The sequence below is a fragment of the Callithrix jacchus genome, chromosome 3, assembly GCF_049354715.1.
Source record: "Callithrix jacchus isolate 240 chromosome 3, calJac240_pri, whole genome shotgun sequence".
Lineage (NCBI taxonomy): Eukaryota > Metazoa > Chordata > Mammalia > Primates > Cebidae > Callithrix > Callithrix jacchus.
This window is the reverse complement of record NC_133504.1, coordinates 109,931,257-109,954,214: the sequence shown is the minus strand read 5'-3', so window position 1 is coordinate 109,954,214 and position 22,958 is coordinate 109,931,257. Positions and strand designations below refer to the sequence as shown.

Below are 22,958 nucleotides of genomic sequence, written 5' to 3'. Positions count from 1 at the left end.
AAGAGAAACTTCTCATTTGCTACCTTCTGGCATAGTTATAAAGAAAAGATAAGATAAATGCTTGATTATTTTTATTTAGGTAAAATTAAAAAATAATGCATTGGTTCTTTAATATTCAAAATGTTGGGAAATTGGTCTTTTTTGTGGGTCTGTGAGTTGTTTTGTTTTTGATATCATTAAGAATCAATAAACCGGCCAGGTGTGGTGGTTCACTCTTTTAATCTCAACACTTTCAGAGGCTGAGGCAGGAGGACCACTTGAGCCCAGGAGTTCAAGACCAGCCCCCATCTCTACAAAAAATAAAAAATTAGCCTGCTGTGGTGGAGCACACCTGTAGTCCCAGGTACTCAGGAAGCTGAGGTGGGAGAATCACCTGAGCCCAGGAGGTCGAGGCCTCAGTGAGCCGTGATTGTGCCACTGCACTCCAGCCTGGGCAACAGAGCAAGACCCTGTCTCAAGAAAAGGCATAAACTCATGGATTTAAATACATTTAAAAACTTTTATTGTAAAATAACCTCAGATACAGAAAGCTCCACAAGATGAATCTGTAGCTTAGTGAGTTATTACATGAAAAATATGCTTGAAATCACCACCGAGGTCAAGAGCTAGAGTATCAGTCACTTTGGAGTTCCTCTCTTGCTCTATCTCAATGAAACACTTTCTTCTAAGAAGTAACAACCATACTGAATTTTGTAGAAGTCATTTCTTTTTAACAGTACTATTTCCCAAGTGTGTGACCTTGACACTATAATTTAGTCTTGCCCATTGAAAAAAGATTGCTAATAAGTTAACCGTTGAAGAACCTGGGGTATTTGAATTGTAGAGTTTCCCACAGTCTAAATGTTACTGATTACACATGTAATGCAGCTCAAAATGGTCCTGATATTTGTATTTCCTGAAACTTGATGGCTGGATCCAGCAGTCTGAACACAGTGAATTTGATCTGTTTAACAGACTAGAGGTGATATTGGGTTCTTTCACCAAGAACCACATAGTCTGGTTGTCTCTCTTTTCATGAGCTAAGTAGACACTGATTTGCAAGCTAAGTAGCCCGGATAATTTGACTGGGAGGTGTAAAATGGTGACTTACATCATTGTCTTTTAATTTACTCATTAGAATATGTATTAGTCAAGATTCTCCAGAGAGACATATAAAGAGATATATATCAGGAGCCAACTCCAATAGGCCCCTCCTGGCCTAAGATAGAGCTATAATCTTTAAGATAATAATTGCAACACACTGAAACCTATCAAATAATTTTACATCTGTGAGTTCATAATAATATTACATAACCAACATCAAAACATATTCTTATAAGATAGACATATACAGATAGAGCTCTGTATATGTCTCTCTGGAGACCCCTTACGTCATATATATACCTGTGTATAATATAGCTGTGTATAATAACCATCCATATAGATGTGTATAATATAGCTATATATATTACATACAGCTATATTTATGGAGTTGGGATTCTCCAGAGAGACATGTACAGAGACATATACATAGGATATTATATATACACATATAGGCTATGTATACACATATATCATATATACATAAGATATATTCACCTATACATATATATCTGTATATATGTATAGATCCACATATCCCATATATTATATATATAAATAGGATATATAAATTGGATATCTATGTGTATGTGTATATATATGTTTATAGGATATGTATACACAGAGATATCCTATATAGGATATATTTATATATATACAGATGTCCTTATATGTACTTACATATCTTGTTATATGTATATTTATGCATTCTATTTATATAGGATATATGTGCATGTATATATATCTGTGTATATATCCTATATAAATAGGACATATAAATGCATGCATAATAGGATATGTAAATATATATTTATAAATAGGATATATATATATATCCTATTTATTGATAAAGAATTTATTAGAGAAATTGGCTCATGTGATTAAGGAGGCTGAGAAGTCTCCACAACATGTGGCCTGCAAGCTGGAGACCCTGAGATGAGGGTATTGTGGCTCAGTCCAAGTCTGAAACCCTCAGAACATGGGAAGCTAATGATGTAACTCTCGGTCTGAGGCCCAAGGTCTGAGAACCTGGGTGTGGGGAGGGTAGGGCTGGTATAAATCCTGGAGCCTAAAGGCCATAGAGGCTGGAGTTGTGATGTCCAAGGGCAGGAGAAGAAGAGTGTCTCATCTCCAGGAGAGAGAGAGGGAGGAAATCATCTTTCTGCTGCCTTTTTGTTCTGTCTGGGTCCCTAGCAGACTGAATATTGCCTGTCCATACTGCAGACAGATCCTTCTCATCAGGTCCACAGACTCACATGCCAAGCTTCTCTAGAAATACCCTCACAGACATGCCCAGAAATAATGTTTTACCAGTTCTCTAGGTATTCTTTAATCCAGTCAAGTTGACACCTAAGATTAATCATCACACAATTCTTTTACAAAGATAAGCTTCCCCTCATCTCTAATTTGGTTTAGTTCATAGAGGTCTGTACAATAGCCTCATTATTTCCACTTATTTACAAATTTTCAAGGTCATTAAGTGGCTTCCTGTTATCATGCCAAGGTGGCCAAGTAGTATTCTATTTCATTCTTGTAGTATCTTTATGAGCTCACAGATTTAAAATTGATAGGTTTCAGTCTGCTGCAATCATTACCTATTTTAAAGACTAGCTCTATCTTTGGCCAGTAGAGGCCTATTCGAGTTGGCTCCTGAGTCCTTTGACAGAATCTTGGTAATCTTTGATAGCTTTTCTGCAGTCTGGGATGACAAGATGTTCCAAACTCATCTTGCATATTTTGGGTCATTAGACTTTGAATCAACCAATTTCCAACAGGCTCCAGATGCTAGACCACAATCCAGCTGCCAGGGATCCTAGCTAAGACTGCGTTTTTAGGTCTTTACAGTGACAAAGCTCTAAGATATACATGTGGGGTGTGTGTGTGTGTGTCTGTGTGTGTCTTTAAGACTGCGTTTTTAGGTCTTTACAGTGACAGAGCTAAGATATACATGTCGGGTGTGTGTGTGTGTGTGTGTGTGTCTGTGTGTGTCTTTATAATAATTCCTGAGTAAATTCTAATCTTTTCCATTTAAATTCAGGATTACAGGATTATGGCGCTTCTTTCTCTTCTTTTTTTATTGAGACAGGGTCTCACTCTGTCACCCAGGCTGGAGTACAGTGGCATGATCATGCACTGGGCTCAAGCGATCCTCCCACCTCAGCCTCCTGAGTAGCTGAGACTGCAGGTGGGAGCCACCATGGCCAGCTAATTCTTTGTACTGTTTGTAGAGACGAGGTTTTACCATGTTGCCCAAACTGGTCTGGAACTCCTGGCTCAAGCTATCTGCTGGCTCAGCCTCCCAAAGGGCTCTTACTTTTCTGTATCAAATTTGTATTTCCTTTCTTTCACACTGAGAATCCTGATTCTCGTGGACACATTGGTTAGAGAATAATTCAAAATTACTAATGTGCTTTATCTCACATTCTACATGCAACATTCTCAGAATAACAACAATATTGCCATCACTGGTATAATTATTGAGAAGACTTGAAATTCTTTTTGCATATATGCTCTCCATTTTCTCACCTTTTTAAAAGCTACACTATATCAATGCTAAGTATTTCATCATTATATACTGTGCTGTCTCCCGTTTAGCCTCATTTAATTCTATTTCTACAAGTAACAATGAATTTTATGCTTATCACCTGTTCTTATGACGATGTTTCTCTAGTTATTTTGGTTGTCTGAACTCATTCTCTAGTAGATTCCCCAGCAATGATTTGAGGAAATAATAGTCCTTGAATTCTTGCATGTTGCTAACAGTTTGCTTGAGCCTTTCATACCTAAAAGTCAGTTTTGCTGACTTATGAAATCCTTGCTTCACATTTTCTTATCTTGAATGCCTTAAATACATTATATTATTTTTCCTGGCATAAAGCATTGCTGTCAAAGTCCTAATGATAATCTAATATTCTTTCCCTTATGAATCACTTGTTGCTTTTGCCTAGAAGCCCAAAGGACTTTTTTCCTTATCTTCAAAGGTAAGTAATTTTATTAGAGTATGTTTTGTTGTTGGTCATTGTGAGCCAATATTCTTAGGTATATGATATGCTCTTTAAGAGTTTCTTATCTTTTTTTTTAAAATTCAGGGAAACTTCCTTGAATGCTACGTTTGTTATTCATTTGCTTTTTAGTACTTCTGCTGTTCCCTTCCTTTTGTTATCTTCTTCGGGACTCCTATAATCTGTACTTTGGATGTTCTTTGCCAATCTTCGATATATGTCACTTTCTCCCAAGCACTTTTTCTCTCTTTATTTCTTTAAATTTAAAATGTTTTCCTCTTTTTTGCCTTCTACTTCCATTGAGTAATTACCTATTATATTCATTCCCTTTTGTGTTTCCTCTAGATTAGTCTTTATTTCTAAAATAATTTTTTTCTTTTATCCCAATATTTTCCTGAGTCCTGATATTTATTATTTGAATTACTTTAGTTTTCATGTATGCTGTTTTTCACCTATTGTGTCATCTTCTTGATACTTCCTTGTTATTTTAAAGATAAAATCTTATGGTTTTAATTTATTATTTAATTATGTCTTTTCAGCATACTTTCATTGTCTACCAGGTTGCTATTCTGCTCCTGTGGGATTTAACCTTCACAGTATTTTTTGCTGTTTATTTTATATGAAATTGGTTTTTCTGTACTTTTAGAAGGAAGCATGGTAGTTCAGGGTAACTTTCTTCTTCTTCTTTTTTCTTTCTTTTTTTTTTTTTTTTTTGGAGATGGAGTATCATTCTGTTGTCCAGGTGGGAGTGCAATGGCGTGGTCTCGGTTCACTGCAACCTTCACCTACCAGGTTCAAGCAACTCTCCTGCCTCAGCCTCCCAAGTAGCTGGGATTACAGGTGCCTGTCACCATGCCCAGCTGATTTTTGTATTTTCAGTAGAGACGGGGTTTCACCATGTTGGCCTGGCCGATCTCAAACTCTTGACCTCATGATCCACCTGTCTCAGCCCCCCAAAGTGCTGGGATTACAGGCATGAGCCACTGCACCCAGCCGGTTTAGGGTAACTTTCTAATTTCACATGGCTTCCTCTTTTGTTGCTTTCATGTTATGTTAAAAAAATAGCAGCTTTCTAAGATTTCTTGGATCCATTCCTCTCTCCCATACTTATCTGTGTCTTCTCTACTGTCTATATTCTGTGCAATTTTTGTTTCACTCCCAGCAGTTTCTCCTCTATGCGAGCCTGTGTTAGAAAGTAGAAAGCAGCTGTAGTGGCTCAGAATCCTTAGGGGCTAGACTGCTCTAGATCCTTCAGCTGTGCTATGAACCACTGGCACCCAGCAGCAATAATTCTTGATTGCTTTGTATTCTGCTGTTCCCGTGTTCATCAGATTTCCTGTTGCTTCTTTCTGCTCACTCCTGCATAGACTCTCTAGGACTTGTGACAGTTGGTGGTTTGTCATTTGCCACCTTGGAGTTAGTGGATATAACTTGTCATACAGGGTGGAAACTAATAAAAAATGGCCTCAACATTTCCTCTTCTCCCTATACATGTGCATCCTGATCTGACACCAAAAGGCACAGGGTATTTCTCCTTATAAATCTGAGATCTTGTGACTGATTGACCAATAGAATATGGAAAAAGTGATATTCTAGGAACTCTTGGACCCCAGCCTTCATGGTGCGAGGAGGCCAAGCCAAGGAGAGTCTATGTAAAGAATTGAAATGCTCAGGCAACAACTGTATGAAAATGCCATCTGAAATGCTCTGCCCCAATTGAGTTTTCAGACCACTACAGTGGTAGCTGTGAGAGATAACAAAATAGTAGTTGTTTTAAAATGAAAAGTATTTAAGTAGTTTTTAATATAGCAATAGATTAAAAAATGCCTAGTTTTATTGTAAGTGTTATCCACAGTTTTAAATTATGTTATCCAGTTGCTCCTCAGTTTTTGTGTAGGGATTTGAAGAGCGTCTAAAATGATGTCTTGTATGTAATGTGATCTGACCAAATCTGCCAGAATCCACTCTATCATAAGATTATAAGGTTCTTCTAGGGTAGAGCTCAGTCAAGACCCGTGAAACCATCAGAGAGTGTAATTCAGAACCAGAATAAAACACAGGTAATTTATAGCTTCCCCATGTGGACTTCGGCTTTCTAATCAACCCTAAATGAAAATAGATATCTCTTTCCTCATTTTCTGCACCCCTCATGTTACAGTTTATACTAAATACATTGACAATTCATATATCTGATGTTCGTTGCCTGAATAAATTGGGCACTCTAATTCTCTAGATCCATGTTGTTAGGCGCATCAGCTAAATTTTTGAACAATTAAAACATCTTTTCTAAATTCACAGTAGATACTGCAATCAAGCTAACAGTTTGACTAATTTTCAAGCTGATCGACTCAGTCATTCAAAGAATACTGAGTGTTTATTATGACCAAAGAACTGTTGTAGGTATCCAGGCCCTGATTATAGACCAAGAAACAAGCAAACATCCCTACTCTTAAGGAAATTAAGGTCCAGCACCCAATATTCTCTAAGTACTTGTTCAGTGGTCATCCTGCTGTCACTTGAACGCGCTCCTTAGAAAGTGCCAAACCCACTTCTGCTCCCTATAACTTTTAGTACACTTCCTCGAAAATGTTTTAATAAACACTGTTTTACCCATTTCATTATGTTTTCAGTGATGGCACAGCATCCATTCAAGATTAGTTTCTTTGGATGCTACCCAACTAGTATTCCCCTTAATCCAATTCTGATTTCAAAGAGTCATTAAAATGTGTCAAACAGGGAATAATTAAGTGTTCAATCTAAATGTTTTAAAATAAAACAATAGTTACTTAATGGTGGTACTTTAGTGTACACTTTATTAGATTAATAGGAGTTTGGGACCTTTGTGTGTATATGGGGGGTAGGGAGATGGGAAGAAAAGGAAATGAGTAGTAGAGGTTGTTAAAAGAGAAAAGGAAGAAATAAAAGATCATATTCTCAAAACCAACACTTTAAGGAACTCTAGTATTTTAGTAGCTTTCTTCATGTACAACCTGGAAATGTACATTAACAGGAAACTTTCTACCCACCCCTGCCTCCACCCTTCCCCTCCTTGGGTCTACCAGGATCTGTCAGTGGGTAGAAGACATTGTCATTGTTTATGATGTTCATAAGCCTGCCTGAATGTGAATGACATATATTTAGAAATCAAAATAAAGCTCTGGGAAGATCTTCAATTTAATGGAAACTAGTCTAGTCATTTGGGAACCACAAGAGCTTTTTAGGGAAAATCTGCCTCTGCCAGCTGGAGGAAGTGTGGGTGTACCAGGGTCCCGGTGACACCTTGTGATGTCACTCGCCCCCAGGCTGAGGTTGATTGGCCATGAAAAGCTGCAGCAGAGTTTAAATTCCTGCAACATCAGAGAAGTGTTCAGAATATCAACACAGGAGTGACTTCATTGGGCATAGATTTCCTCTGTAAGAACATCAACCTGATTTTTGAGACTTTTTGAAAAAAGTCTTTGTGCACTAAGGAGGGTAAGCCATTTTTGTAATTTAATTTTTAAAAATAACTTGCTGGATGTCTGGAAAATATTAAGTATATATACATGTTTGAGGGATTATATCATGTAGAGAGAAATGGGAGAGCTGTGCTTTGGGTAAAAACAGTTCCTATTTTTGTGCCTGTTGTTTATGTCACAGTAAATAATGATATTAAAATGACATGTTAAGTCAATAGAGCCAGGTGTTTTTCTTGGTAATGCTTTAATTAAATCTCTGCATGATAATTCTAAAAGGAAAAGTTTATAGAACAGGAGGCAGATGGAAGGTCATTTTGAAATTTAGTTTTAATTGGCAAAACATACAAAACTTTTACATTTGGGTTTCATGAATATGGGAATGTTTGTGGCCTACAAGACTGTGAAAAAAAATCTAAACTGGATGGCAGGATTTTCAAAAGAAGATCGTTTTTAATTAAAAATGTGTAATGTTATTCATCTAGAGAGCATCTGGTAATATTTATTATGAACTGCCTAAGTAACTAAAAGATGATTAAACTACTGAAATAACTGAGGGTGATAATTACGGTTTTTGTATTGTTTAGCTGGGTATTCGTGTTAGTATGATGCCTTGAGTACAGTCAAAACTCAATAAATTTTGAATATAATTGTCTTTTAAAACATTTTTTAGTGTAGAGAATTTGTATATATGTTACTGCCCATATGTATTTGTATTTATTGTATTTAGTGCACTCCTTCATCTATATGACATTTAGAAGAGTCCATGTGTTTTAGCAACTTGTCTTCCTTGAGAGTAGTAACTTGTGGTTAACCATACTTTCTGTTTAACTGAGGCTGGACTATCCTATTTTAACCTTATTGTTTAAAAATGTGAACAATTTTCTAAAGGGTATTAGTCCACTTATCTACCTGAAAATACTTATGTGAAACAATGTGCCTCAGATGCTTAGAGGCCTTCCAAATCTATATTTAATTTTGGAGGCACCTCAGAGTTATTTTTCTGTGATTAAATGCATATAATATTGGATTCATTGTAATTGACCTTAAAGCACTTACAATAGGAAGAGTTGGAATTTTTTGTTTGTTTCTTTCTTTCTCTGAATTCCTGATAGAGTTCATATCCTGGCCGAGTATTACTCTATTTTCAAAGAGTAACAAAAAAACAAATTCTAGTAGCTTCTAGTTAGTTGGATTCTGGGTAATTTTATTTTTGTAAAACCAGCTTATTTTATTATTATTACAAATTGCTATATACTCAGCACCTAGAAAAGTGCTTAGCACACTGGATGTTCATAAATATTTATTGACTACTAATGAATGAATTTATTGTTCAGTTGTGTTCCTGAAGATAACAATACTAAGAGAAATAAAGCAAATTAATATGATGATTGTTTTCCAAAAGAAAAAAAGGCCTATGATTTTTCAAACCTTTATTTTATTTTTTGGCCTATTTCCTTTATTTTGGTTTACATAATAGAAGATCTATATTTTACAAATGATCTTAAGCTTGAGAAAATTCTAGAACAAATTTCCTTAAGAGCTCAAAGAAGTTTGGCTACACTTGAAATTTTTTTTTTTTTTTTTTTTTTTTTTTTTTTTGAGACAGAGTCTCACTCTGTTGCCAGGCACCAGGCTGAAATGCAGTGGCACAATCTCAGCTCACTCCAACCTCTACCTCCTGGGTTCAAGCAATTCTCCTGCCTCAGCCTCCCGAGTAGGTGGGACTACAGGTCCATGCCACCATGCCCAGCTAATTTTTGTATTTTTAGTAGAGATGTGGTTTCATCATGTTGGCCAGGATGGTCTCAATCTCTTGACCTCGTGATCCACCCACTTCGGCCTCTCAAAGTGCTGGGATTACAGGTGTGAGACACCGCACCCAGACTACATTTGAAATCTTGACTTTAGTTTCCTTCTCCACATTCTAAACATTTGTTTCTTTCCAGCTCTATGAAAACAATTCAAAAAGGCAGAAGTTCTCTAACACACTGCCTTCCATTGAATGAAACTCAAGTTGTTGATTTCCTTTCATTACTTCATCTCACTCTGGCATGACAGCGAGTGAAATGTAGAAGGACATTAACCATTGAAGAAGAACTCAAAGTTCTGGATTTTTAATTTTTAGGCTTTGTGGCTGTGGCTCACACTTATTCAGAATACGGTTACTGCCTATCTGCTTGTGCTCTTTTTTGAATAGTAGCCAAAATGTTTATAAAAGTTCGGAACTCCTCTTTGGAAATGTACTTCACAAAATTATAATTATTTTTATCAAAAATACTGCATGCAAAACTAATATGGGGTTTAACATCTGACTTTCTTCAATGCTTAAGGTTGGACTATATTCTTTGGTTGGTAAAATCAGCTCTCTCAGCACTCTAGGGTGTCTTTTATTTTAGTTTACGACTTGCACCTGGGAAATTACTGCTTTAGGTCAGGGTGCTAAATAGTATATCTAGAATCCTGAGCAAGTTAGTACATCTTTCTTATGTTTTAGAAAAGTCCATCCCTTAAAAACTTGAGCACTAGGGGCATGCATTTCCTTGGGAAAAAAAAAAAAACACAACATTCATTGGTTTAGAATAAATGCACAATGGCATCCCCAATTTTCTAATTATTTAGATGAGAGAAGCTACAGAAAATACAAGAGAATTCAATACTCACTGACCTTCTGTCATGGCTCTATTCCCTAGTTTTCAGAAAATTGTGAAATTATAACCCTATTCAAATTTCACTTTGAAAAAATTTATTTATTTATTATTTTATTTTATTTATTTTTATTTTTTGGGATGGAGTTTCACTCTTGTTACTCAGGCTGGAGTGCAATGGCATGATCTCAGCTCACCACAACCTCCGCCTCCTGGGGGGTTCAAGCAATTCTCCTGCCTCAGCCTTCCGAGTAGCTGGGGCTACAGGCGTGTGCCACCATGCCCAGCTAAATTTTTTTGTATATTTAGTAGAGACGGGGTTTTACCATGTTGACCAAGATGGTCTCGATCTCTTGACCTCATGATCCACCCGCCTCAGTCTCCCAAAGTGCTGGGATTATAGGTGTGAGCCACTGCACCTGGCCTCACTTTGAAAATTAAAATGGTGAGCTACCTCATTTTCATTTTATTTGTGAAGCTGAAACCATTGACAGGGTTATTTTAAGAATATCATATTTGAGAAAATTTTGCTTTCCTGAAGAAATGAACCTAACAAAATTTTTAAAAAGTTTTAATTGTGGGATATAAAGAGAAGTAACAACAATAAAATAGGCTTGATTTTGGTGCAGTTGATCATTTTCATATGTTTTCCTGTGTTGATATTAATTGGAGGATTTTTAAAAGAAATTAAGACAATATCAAACATAAGAACTGATATGCACTATGCTGAATTAGAATAAAGAAAGTAGCACAAATTAAGAATAACTATGCTGAGGAGAGATAATGCCTATAAAATACATGAGAGGTCCTGTTTGACTATTTTGAGTTGTGTGAAAGTAGAAATGAGATGCCTGTTCAGACTCCTTAACTTACTATTTCTATTATTTGCTTGACAATATTCAAAAACTAAGATTAGATGACTGATTGAGCCCAATGTCTCAGACAATATTCAGCATATTCAGGGATTACAGGGATTATTGAGCGATATACATATATATTTTTTGAGACAGGGTCTTGCTCTGTCACCCAAACTGGAGTGCAGTGGTGTGATCATGGCTCAGTGCAGCCTGGATCTCTCTGGCTGAAAGAATTCTCCCTGGTCAGCCTCCTGAGTAGCTGGGACTATAGGCATGCGTCATCATTCCAGGCTGATTATGATATTCTTATTTCTTAGATAAAGAGTTAAAATCTCTTGTGGAACTTTAAAAACAAACCTATTCCTGTGCCCACCCAAATGATGGATTTATTGCTCTGGGATGGGATTTGTGCAATGGCATTTTTAAAACCCTTGTCAGGTGATACTAATATACAGTTAGGATTGAGAATCTTTGGCTTATAACTCTTATCATTAGTTTAGGGGCCAAGGGAAAAAGTTCCCCCTCAGTCTCTGAAGGTTTGCTGAAAATCATCTGACAAAAGATAGATTAATTGGAGAAAAGAAATACAAATTTATTTTTATGCGACATGGGAGCCTTCAGAACAAAGACCTAAAGATACAGGAGAAACTGTCCTTTTTATGTTTATGTTCAACTAAACATGGGCAGCCATGCAGAAATATGATTAGACAAAGTTTTTGGTCTTATAGATCTAATAGGGTGGCCCAGCAAGGTCTGTCCAGATTCTTCTTGGCCTCTCCGTGTAGTATTTCTTCCCTCTTGATATGGGACAGGACCTTCTCTGGAATGCAGGTCTTATGACCTCCAATCAAACAAGGTGGGTCAGAAAATTTCTTTATGGCCAGTTGTTACACAGAAAGACGGGGGACTTAGGGTAATATTTTTAGGTTTTATTGCTGGCTTTGGGGAAAAGAGGTTCTGGTTTCTATAACCCGCCTTTGGAAAGAGGGATTCTAGTTTCTATGGTTAGTCTCGGGGAGAGTGCGAGGCCAGAGATAGGAGAGCAGGAGAAGGTCAGAGAGAAGCTTTTGTTGCTGAGGCCTTCATGTGGTATATTGTAAATCAAAGAAAATGACTGAGGTGAGTCTCAGTTATTTTTGGAGACTTATCTTGACAAAATTGAGGTGCATCTGGGAAAAATGAACACAAAACCACCAGAAGCATCTGTGATCCATGTTACTTTACAAAGAGGGTCCGGGGACTTCGGAATTTAAAGGGGAAAGAGCAGGCAATAATAGAAAGAGGAAGGGGATAAAAAGGAAGGGTAGATAAAAGAGGCAAGTGATTGCATTCCTTTGAGTCTCTATTTAGTGTTCACTGAACCCACATTTTATATGTGAAAGGAGAGAGTAGAGGAATAGTCAATTATGCATTTGTCTCATGCTCAGTGAATCTGCATTTTCACATAAGGTAAAGTAAACATGGACTAGAGGAGGCTGTCAGACATGCATCTGTCTCAGGTAAGGAGAGGGATGACTTTTAGTTCTGTCCTTTATCCTGAACTTGTGAAGATAAGCTGTTAATTTACATTGTGAGAGTGAAATTCACCCAGACTGTCTTATGGTAAAGATCTCAGGGCCCATAAGGAATTTCCCTGTGAGAAAATTGTGAGGGAGGTATGCAATCTTTTATCCTTGTAGCTATCTTTTTAAGAACAAAACGGGAGGCAGGTTTGCGTGACCCAGTTCCTAGGTTGACTTTCCCTCCAGCTTAGTGAGTTTGGGGTCCCAAGATTTTATTTTCCTTTCACAGTATACATTTAACATTTTAAAAAATGAACAAATCAGCAAAAGTAAAACAAACTTGCAGGATTATTTATGAAATGTATTGAAGTCCATCAGGCAAGGATGCTAGGGTAGCTACCAAGGCTTACTAGTGCAGGGTAAACTGCTTTTCTTAAACCATTTCAATAACTTTTTACTTTAGCATCTAGTACATCTATTTTTAAATATAGAACAAAGTGTTTTCCAAAGCAAAAGTTCTTGAAGTGTGAAATGAAGTTACTCTCCAGAAAATTGTTTGATTTGGCATATTTCTCTCAGCATGATTTACAAGTGTATCCCAAACCTCTAATCTTCCCCAAATCCTTCAGTACTGTGAATGACAGCCAAAAGAATCTAGCATAATCATGTATAATGTATGACTAAATGTGTCACAGTAGATATTAAGAGCTTTCTAAAGTTGTAATATGAAGCCCACTCTAGTACATCTCTTGCAGATCACAAAAAAAGCAAAATCTATTTTGCGTAGACATTATTATACAATCATAAATGTGACTTAGAAGCGTGTGTGTGTGTGTGTGTGTGTGTGTGTGAAAGAGAGAGAGAGAGAACAAATGCCTACCACCTATCAATGGTGTCAGTAAGTGTAGTTTTTCAGGGAGAATACATTATGCAGCCATACCAAGCTGCATAATTATTGTAAAAGTGAATGAACAAAAATTCTCTATTCCTCTTTCTTTACTTTCTCCTCAATTTATGTGTTAGTGTTTATAGATCTCCTCATTGAAACATTTTCAATTTATTTCTTAGGAGTGCGGTTTTTAAAAACCATTTTACTGAGTTTTAATCTATATGCCACATGCCTCACCAATTTGAAGTGTATAGCTCAGTGGTTTTTAGTATATTCACAGAGTTGTGCAACCTTCACTACAATAAATTTCGGAATAGCTTCATCACCTCCCAGAGAAATCCTATACCCATGAACTATCACCTCTCAGCCTCCCATCTGCACAAGCTCTGGGCAACCCAACCACTAATCTACTTTTTGTTTCTGTAGATTTGCCTCTTCTGGACATTTCATCATTCCAGTGTGGGCTTTTTATCTGGATTCTTTCACTTAGCATAGTGTTCTCAAGGTTCCTCTACCTTGCAGCACATATCAGTCGTTTAGAGATATGTGGATAAATATTATTCCATTTATCACATATAAATGGAATAATATTCCATTTTATAGATATAGTAAATTTTATTTATCCATTCCTCAGTTCATGGGCATTTCGATGAATTTTTAATAGGAAGAAATTGTTAAAAAGTTGAAGCTACTTTATTTCTTTAACATGGAGAGAAACACCTATTTCCTTTATTCCAGGTAGAGGTATCACACCCAAATATGAAGATCAGCATCCTGCTCATGTTCTTTTGGGGATTATCCTGTGCTCTCCCAGTAAGTATTAGGGCAGGGATATATGAAAAAATCTTTTCATAATTAAAACTTCACAATTTTCATTGGCTATGAACCAAGATGGCTGAGTATGCTCCAGTCCAGTAAAAATAGTACTTTCTTATAATTCTGTGTTTTAAAAAATATCAATCAAGTTATTTCTTATTCTGTTCAGTTGCCATTCATATAGTTATCATTCATATTTTTCTTCTCTATAAACAGTGGTTCTTAAAGTGTCATTCTGGGACCAGCAGCATCAGCATCAACTAGGACCTTGCTAGAAATCCCAATTCGGCCAGGCACAGTGGCTCATGCCTGTAATCCCAGCAGTTTGAGAGGCTGAGGCAGGTGGATCACGAGGTCAGGAGTTCGAGACCAGCCTGACCAACATGGTGAAACCTTGTCTCTACTAAAAATACAAAAATTAGCTGGGCTTGGTGGCACACACCTGATATCCCAGCTACTCAGGAGGCTGAGGCAGGAGACTTTCCTGAACCTGAGAGGTGGAGGTTGCAGTGAGCCAATATCATGCCATTGCACCCCAGCCTGGACAACAGAGTGAGACTTTGTCTCAAAAAAATAAAAAAAAAGAGAAATCCCAATTTTTGGGTCCTTTCTCAGAGCTGCTTAACCACACACTTTAAGGATAGGGAACAGAAATCAGTATTTTAACAAGGCCTCCAGGTGATTCTGATGCAGCCTAAAATTTGACTATCCCTACTCCTATGAATGAAAAGTGTTAATAACTATTGTTTCAGAAATTTCTCTTTGGATTTACCATGTGTACTACCTTTTCTAGGTGGCCAGGTATCAAAAAAATGAATCTGAGAGTTCTGAGGAATGGAAGGTGAGTAGAAATAGGACTTCTTGAAATATTTCAATTTAGTACATTATGAGTATAATCAAATTGACTTCATTGCAAATGTTGAAACTGCTAATGACTTAATGAGCATATTGATAAGCTAAGCTATAGAGTTCATAGAAGGAAATAATGCTGCAATTCCAGTTTAGTAGTATACTCTGGCAAGGAAGCATGTTTTCTCTTAGCTTTCTGCTTGTAATGGATGTGTATAATAGTACCAGGGGATGGACGGCAATGAACCAAGACTTTTCAGGAGAGATTAGACTTGAAATTTGTTTTAACAAGAGTTATCTGTTAAAACTTCCAGGCAAGAGGTCAAGTCCTGGGAGGTGAGAAAAGAAAGAAGAATAAGAGGACACTAGAGTCTCTGGAATAAGAGCTAATGCGGCTAGTGTGTTGACTGTCATTAACCCAGTCATTATTAACTCTCAGCAACTCAAGAAGCATTGCCAGGCACAGTTCTGAGTGTTTTACACATATTAACCTTATTAATTTTCACACCTCTGTGAATTAGGCATTATATTTTATTCTCACTTTACAGATGAGAATACTGAGGACAGAGAGTAACTCAATCTGTGCTACATGGTTAGTTAGTGTTAGAGTCAGACTTTGATATTATGTTACTCTAGCTCCAGAATCCACATTCTTAGTCTTATATCCCTCTCAGGAAGGAGCCAGGTCTAAGAGGTCCAAAAATTCTCAAGATTGGCACTAAGGGTTAAAATCTTATGCAAAATCAGAGCATTTTGTTCACTACCTTGTTTCCTGCTGGTTTTTACATATGATAAAGCTTAGGCCCAATGCTTTTGGTGGTGGCCAGTTAATGTCAGATACCTGAGATGGGGTCCTGCCCTTGCCTGAGTCTGTAATAGACTTTGCAGTATTCATTTTGAACTTTCTTCAGAGATATCCATAGGCTGGTTAATTTAAAAGCAGACACTGTAGATCCTCTCTCTCATTTAACCAGAGACACACAAACAAGCCCTGTTCTCAAGTCTAGCCTTGACATGAGAAAAATAACAATGTCTTGCTCCCTTCCACCCATTCATTCCAATCACTGGAGCATAGCCTGCCATTGTGCCTGCCTGCAGTGTCACAGGCCAAAGACAGAGTATTTCTCTAAGGAGATATCCCCAGTCCAGCACCGCTGAGACCCACATTGAAGACATGTCAATAGCAGCTCCTCCCTGATCTACTTTGAGCCTCGGGTGTTCCACATAGGACTTTGCCCTCCTCAAGGGGACAGGGGAGAGGTGTTGGGGAGGGGTGCCAGAAGTGGCTGAGGCATTCTTACAGTGCTTATGAGACTAAAGAAAGTGAAATAAATCAGAAGGATGACTAGTTAAATTTCTGATTTAGCATTTGTTTTTAATACCACAGTGTTTACATGACTTGAGAAAGGTTTAATGGCTTTCTCAATTCAGTTTTGTTTACTATGAAATTTTATAAGGTGGATGTTCTAAAATGGATTATTTATTTAGTTTATATCATGTTGAATAAATGGTTTTCTAGATACTTCCATAGGCATTAGCTGGTTGCATCCTTGTAACTACCTTGTGGGGTAAGCACAGTGGATGTTAATTTTCTTAATTTATGAATAAGCAACTGACCGTCAAACATGTGCAATGAGTTGCCCATCTTCACCTAGAGTAACCAACCTTCTCGCTTTACCTGGGACTTAGGGGCTCCCTGGAACACATACATGACTTTCAGTGCTAACACCAAGATGATTGGTTTTCAGGGCTAAAACCAAAACCAGTGAGTTAACTGAGATGTAAATCTGGATTCTGAGCTTCAATGCTGCTTTTCCTGTTACATTTCCTCTAGGCTGTATGAGCAGCCAGGTTCAAAGAAAGTATATTTATTTCTATAAACAAAAATTCAGAAATATAAAAATAGTCTAGATCTCTTATATCCCAAGATCTTTTCAAGCCATTTGCAATTTAACCTTCCTTTTTGAACCATATCATCATAAAATTTCATTAATACTCATGTAAATGTAAGATCTCTACCAAGAAACTAAAAATAATCCCCTAAAATTATTCTAAATAATTTCAAGAATGAAATCCATCTGTGAGGGAATAATTTGTTTTCCTTCCTTTCCTGTTCTGCAGGGTCATTTGGATCAGGCACCAACACCACCGCTGGTAACTATCTCATTTATTTTTGTCATAAACATCTCGTGAAGTAACTTTAACACTCTTCTCATTGCCTTTTACAATTTTGAAAGTAGTAAATCCAGCCTGGAAGCAATTGATGCATATCATGTTTTTTTCTTTCCTGAGGAATTACTAAAAAGAAAAATAAACAAATTTTCCCCTTTCAGGAGAGCAGTGAGTCATCAGAAGGAAGTAAAGTTAGCTCAGAGGAACAGGTAATTAAACAGACCTTTCTTAACTTTTCAGACTACTTAGGAGTGGAAGGAAATGATGTTAGATTAAATTACCTGGAAACAGTTCTAAATATAATAGTTTTCTAACTATGAGTTATGTTGGCTAAAGAGTCCCATAAAATAAGAAAAGAAAAATGAATAAGGAGAATTCACATGTAGACATGCTATTCATCTTATTTTCATCACTGAGGCTAGATTGTTAGCACTGTGGCCCTAAATGTCTCTCCTAGTTAAAAAATACACACACACGCACATACACAATCACAAATGGTCATTGACCATGTCAGACTTACTCGTCAACTTAAAATGTTGCTTTTACAATTCAAGCAGTTCAGATTAGGTGAGGAAGTGCCTGGGAACTTCTCTGTGTGAAGGATCCTGCTTGAAGACAGTACAGTAGGATCCTGAGGAAACTTTAATGAAAACAGCTGCTTTAGTAGTGACTTTCTTTTTCAAATAGTCCCATCTGCAGGACTGTGCTCTGGAGTGAGAAAGGCAGACCTAGTGTATATCCCTTAAAACTGGCATTCTTTTTCATTTTTCTAAGACTAAGTGTTACTTTCTTAGCTATGCTATTGTTTTGACCAAACGCAATCCTGTGGGGCTCCAGAGAGTCCAGGAGCCAGGTTTCTCCCCAAGGCTCTGATCTATGTTGCATTCCACACTTAGCCAGAGTTGGAAGATGAATTATTAGGTTGTTTGTCCCTATTTACTTAAGGTTAGCAAAGGAACATTCTAGAAATTTAAAAGCATAGAACTGGGGAAATGTTCTTTGCCAGGGACTTTGTGATTTGTTGTCTCAAGGGTCTCTAAGCTCTGAGGTGAGGGTAACAGTTCCTTCTTGAGAAAGGGTTAATGAGGTATGGTGATTCCTGCAATTTCTGCTTGTGAGTTGGGTTAATGAGGTATGGCAGGTTAAACCTATTCTCGGTTCCACCATAATAGCATGAAACTCCAGTGCTAGGAGGAGATGTCAATAGCACACACACAAGTACTTTCAATTATAGATTCTGACATTGCTCCATAGGGACGTGTAGAAAAGCAAAGAAACAAACTAGCAGGTATGCTCTGTTTAAGAGTATGGTAAAGACAGCAGATATTTTGGGAGCATGATATATGAAGACTTACTGTCCTTCCCTACCGGTGCAGAGAATCCAATTGTTTTACTTACAGGGCTCACCTCTCTGACTTCCCACTTAGCACTAAGCTACTTGGTGGTTACACTAGTTAGCGTCTTCTGCTGAGTCATCTACAGGCAACTTTCTGGTTGTATTAATGAGGTAGAAACATGGTTTGGGTGCAGTATATACCTTACGGTAGTCTTTTATTTTTATTTTAGATGAAGATTTCATCCTCCTGTCCTAGCACATTTTCCCCCCCAGAGGAAAAAAAATTGGGGTCATTTAAATATCACTCAGTATTTTTAAAAACTCTGTTTTATACCAAACACTTTGATGCATGAGCATTATAAACCAACTCTTTAATTCACAAACAATTATCTAAGAGTTTCTTTCTCTCTTTTTTTTTTTTTTTTTTTTTTTTTTGAGATGGAGTCTTGCTCTGTCACCAGCCTGGAATGTAGTGGTGCAATCTCGGCTCACTGCAACCTCCACCTCCCGGGTTCAAGCAATTCCACTGCCTCAGCCTCCCAAGTAGCTGGGACTACAGGTGCATGGCACCACACCCAGCTAATTTTTTTTTTTTTAATTTTTAGTAGAGATGGGGTTTCACCATGTTGGCCAGAATGGTCTTGATCTCTTGAACTTGTGATCTGCCCTCCTTGGCCTCCCAAAGTGCTGGGATTACAGGCTTAAGCCATCACGCCTGGCCTAAGAGTTTTTTTTTTTTAAAGAAATTATATGTACAGTATGATTTGAGTTTTATAAATATGATTTCAAGAAAGATTTTTGAGAAAATGTTGGCAGCATTGAGTGAAGTGTGCTTATATAAAATGGAACCACTTGAGTTTCAACTCCTCTTCCTTCCTGTTTAAGCTTTGGTAGAAATATTATTGAACAGCAAAATTGACCATGGGTTAGAGGGGATGTAGGAAGAAGGAAGCAGAAAGACTGGACAGGCTCTAGATAACTCCTTCTCTATCAGTTCCTGGAATACTGACCACATCTGTTTACCCCAAATTCTAGGCAAATGAAGACCCCAGTGACAGTGCTGAGTCAGAGGAGAGGCTGGGCTCTGATGATCATCAATACATTTATAGACCAACTGGTGGCTTCTCCAGGAGCACAGGAGAAGGATATGATAAAGATGACGATGAAGATGACAGCGGAGATGACACCTTTGGCGATGATGACAATGGCCTAGTGCCCAAAGACAGACAAGAAGGAGAAAATTCCAAACTGGGAAGTGATGAGGACTCTGCTGACACCACACAATCCAGCGAAGAGGGCGCCCCACAAGGGCAAGACAGTGCCCAAGATACCACCAGTGAGAGCAGGGACCTTGACAATGAGGACCAGGTGGACAGCAGGCCTGAGGGAGGTGACTCCACTCAGGAGAGTGAGAGTGAAGAGCACTGGGTGGGCGGCGGCAGTGAGGGGGAGAGCAGCCATGGAGATGGCTCTGAGTTTGACGATGAGGGAATGCAGAGTGATGACCCAGACAGTATCAGGAGTGAGAGGGGAAACTCCAGAATGAACAGTGCACGCATGAAATCAAAAGAATCTAGAGAAAACAGTGGGCAAGCAAACATTCGAGATTCAGGTGACAGCCAGTTGGTGGAGCATCCTAGTAAAAAAAATTTTAGGAAGTCTCGCATCTCAGAGGAAGACGACAAAGGTGAACTTGATGACAATAACACGATGGAAGAAGTCAGGAGTGACTCTACAGAAAACAGCAACTCCAGAGAAGCTGGCCTCAGTCAACCCAGGAGAGACAGCAAGGGTGACTCTCAAGAAGACAGCAAGGAAAATCCGTCCCAGGAAGACAGCCAAAACCTAGATGGCCCCAGCAGTGAGTCCAGCCAAGAGGCGGACCTTCCATCCCAAGAGAACAGCAGTGAGTCTCAGGAAGAGGTGGTGAGTGAGCCCAGGGGAGATAACCCTGACCCCACAACCAGTTATGTAGAAGACCAGGAAGACAGTGACTCCAGCGAAGAGGACAGCTTGCATACACTCTCCCACTCAGAAAGTGAATCCAGAGAGGAGCAAGCAGACAGCGAATCCAGCGAGAGCCTCAACTCCTCAGAGGAAAGCCCGGAGTCCCCCGAGGATGAGAACAGCTCCAGCCAGGAGGGCCTCCAATCTCACAGCTCCTCAGCAGAGAGTCAGAGTGAGGAAAGCCAGTCTGAGGAAGATGACAGTGACTCTCAAGACAGCAGCAGATCTAAAGAAGATAGCAACTCCACGGAGAGCAAATCAAGCAGTGAGGAAGACGGCCAGTTGAAAAACATTGAGATAGAAAGCCGGAAATTAACAGTTGATGCCTATCACAACAAACCCATTGGGGACCAAGATGATAATGACTGCCAAGATGGCTATTAGCATCAGCTGTCTTAAGAAGTGGCTGTCACCTAACTGAGTCTTGGGAGTTTGAAAGTGTATCATGATAACTATTATTTATTGATGTTTTGACCAAAAGAATAACCAGATGCCATTTTTTTTTCCTGAAAGGAATTGCTGGACATCACACTTGTTTCTAGGATGTCATCATTTCACAGAGGTTTAAATACTGTGGAGTGACACCAGAACCCATCCAAAGAGGCTAGAAGCAAGAAAGGATCTGCACGATATCTTTGAAGCTGAGATAGTTCCTAACTCATCAACTTAACAAACAAAGCTATGGGGGTCCACGGTGTACCAGGCACTGTGCTAGGTGTTGGGAATGTAAAGCAGGTGAAGACTTGTTTCTTGCTCCTGAGGAGCATATAGGGGGATCCATAACGCTACAGAGTTAAAGAGGGATAGGTATAAGAGAAATAAGAATTGTTACAAGCCAGTATGGTGAGTACCAAGACAGAGCTATGACCACAATATCTGTTTGGGAGCACTGAGAAGGGTGACCAGCACCTTGGAGAGCGAGGAAGGGCTTCATAGCAGAAGACACTGGAGTTGAAAGGTTGCATGGTGTTTCCTCATTGGAGACTGGAGATTTTATTCTTGGGATAAATAATAGTTACTGCTATAGGATTAAATATTTTCTTTGCAAAATTAGTTTGAAATTATGGCACAGTGAGTTGTATTAGATAAGAAAATATTTTTTTCCCAATTAATTCACTCAATTCACTATTTTTTTTTTTTTTTTTGTAGAACTCCCATAAACATCACCTTACTGATCACCGGTGATGATATGAAGGAGTGGGAGAAAGAAATTCCTCTTTACATAGATACTTTTCAGCTTTTTTTTTTTTTTTAAATCAGTTCATGTGCAATGCTAGAAAAAAACTGTTCTCCGAGTCTTTTACAGAGAAAAATTCTGTATGTAAGATTCAACTGATTTTTGCCAGATACCATTTGAAATGTTACCTCAACATAAAATACATGTTTTACTTGTTTTGTAATAAAGATTATAATACAATAGGATATAGTTATGTTAAGCAACTCTTTCTTTAAACCTTTCCCAAATCGTTCATTACCTTCCTCCTATTAAATGAAAGATTTTCTTAAGTTAGTTCCCGAAAATTTTATTTGTAATTCAGGTAGCATTTTGATAAAAGTACTGTGTTGCTTGTGATATTTTACTAACTGTACTGTCACAGAACAGGGAGAAAACTTTTGTTTGCAGCCACACTGAAAGTTCATCATGTTTAGGCTTAACATTATTTCCTGCTAGTCTCTCAGACTCATCTGTGTAAGTTCTGGAAGGTACAGAAAACCTTATTCCTTATATTTTTATTTCATTGAAAGAAACGACTTCATCTCAGCACTTCTACTTTACAAATGTGTTTTTACCCACACTTCCACAAGAGTACATCAGAACTCCCTGACAGAATCATTAAAAGGATCAAGAAGACTCCCTGGCCAGGCTTAGTGGTTTGTACCTGTCATCTCAGCACTTTGGGAGACGGAGGCAGGCAGATCACTTGAGATCAGGAGTTTGGAACCAGCCTAGCGAACATCAGCTCTACCAAAGATAAAAAATGAGCCAGGTGTGGTGGTAGTCCTAGCTACTCAGGATGCTGAGGCAGAAGAATCACTTGAACCCTGGAGGCAGAGATTGCAGTGAGTTGAGGCCATGCCATTGCACTCCAGCCTGGGCAACGAGAGTAAGACTCTGTCTCAAAAAAAAAAAAAAAAAAAAGAATCCAGATTTTCTTTCAGTCTCACCTTTCCCATCCTTCACATTTCTCTGTTCCCTCACAAGGTCAAAGCTGTGCTTTCTTGGGGAGATTTAAAAATTGTATGTTTGTATGTCCTTGTGTGTGTGTGTGTGTTCTCTAATGCTTCCCCTTGAGATTTTAGAGATTTTAATTTAGTAGGTCTGGAGTGTGGCCCAGAGTTCTGTA

General features: G+C 38.1%; 1 protein-coding gene across 3 annotated transcripts in view; it reads left to right on the top strand.

Moving 5' to 3' along the window:
- Positions 1-22,032, top strand: part of DMP1 (dentin matrix acidic phosphoprotein 1) — a 48,502-nt gene extending 26,470 nt beyond the window's left edge. The window contains exons 1-6 of one of the 3 annotated variants that reach the window (XM_002745615.6): positions 7,452-7,556; positions 14,172-14,246; positions 15,043-15,090; positions 17,220-17,252; positions 17,432-17,479; positions 19,642-22,032. In XM_002745615.6, the coding sequence (XP_002745661.1) occupies positions 14,193-14,246; positions 15,043-15,090; positions 17,220-17,252; positions 17,432-17,479; positions 19,642-20,997 (1,539 nt within the window). In that variant the 5' untranslated portion in view covers positions 7,452-7,556; positions 14,172-14,192 and the 3' untranslated portion in view covers positions 20,998-22,032. Of the gene's footprint in view, positions 1-7,451; positions 7,557-14,171; positions 14,247-15,042; positions 15,091-17,219; positions 17,253-17,431; positions 17,480-19,641 lie in introns of those variants that run through there. The other 2 variants (XM_035293341.3, XM_054253165.2) reach the window with 2 other exon arrangements.
- Positions 22,033-22,958: the final 926 nt, after the last annotated feature.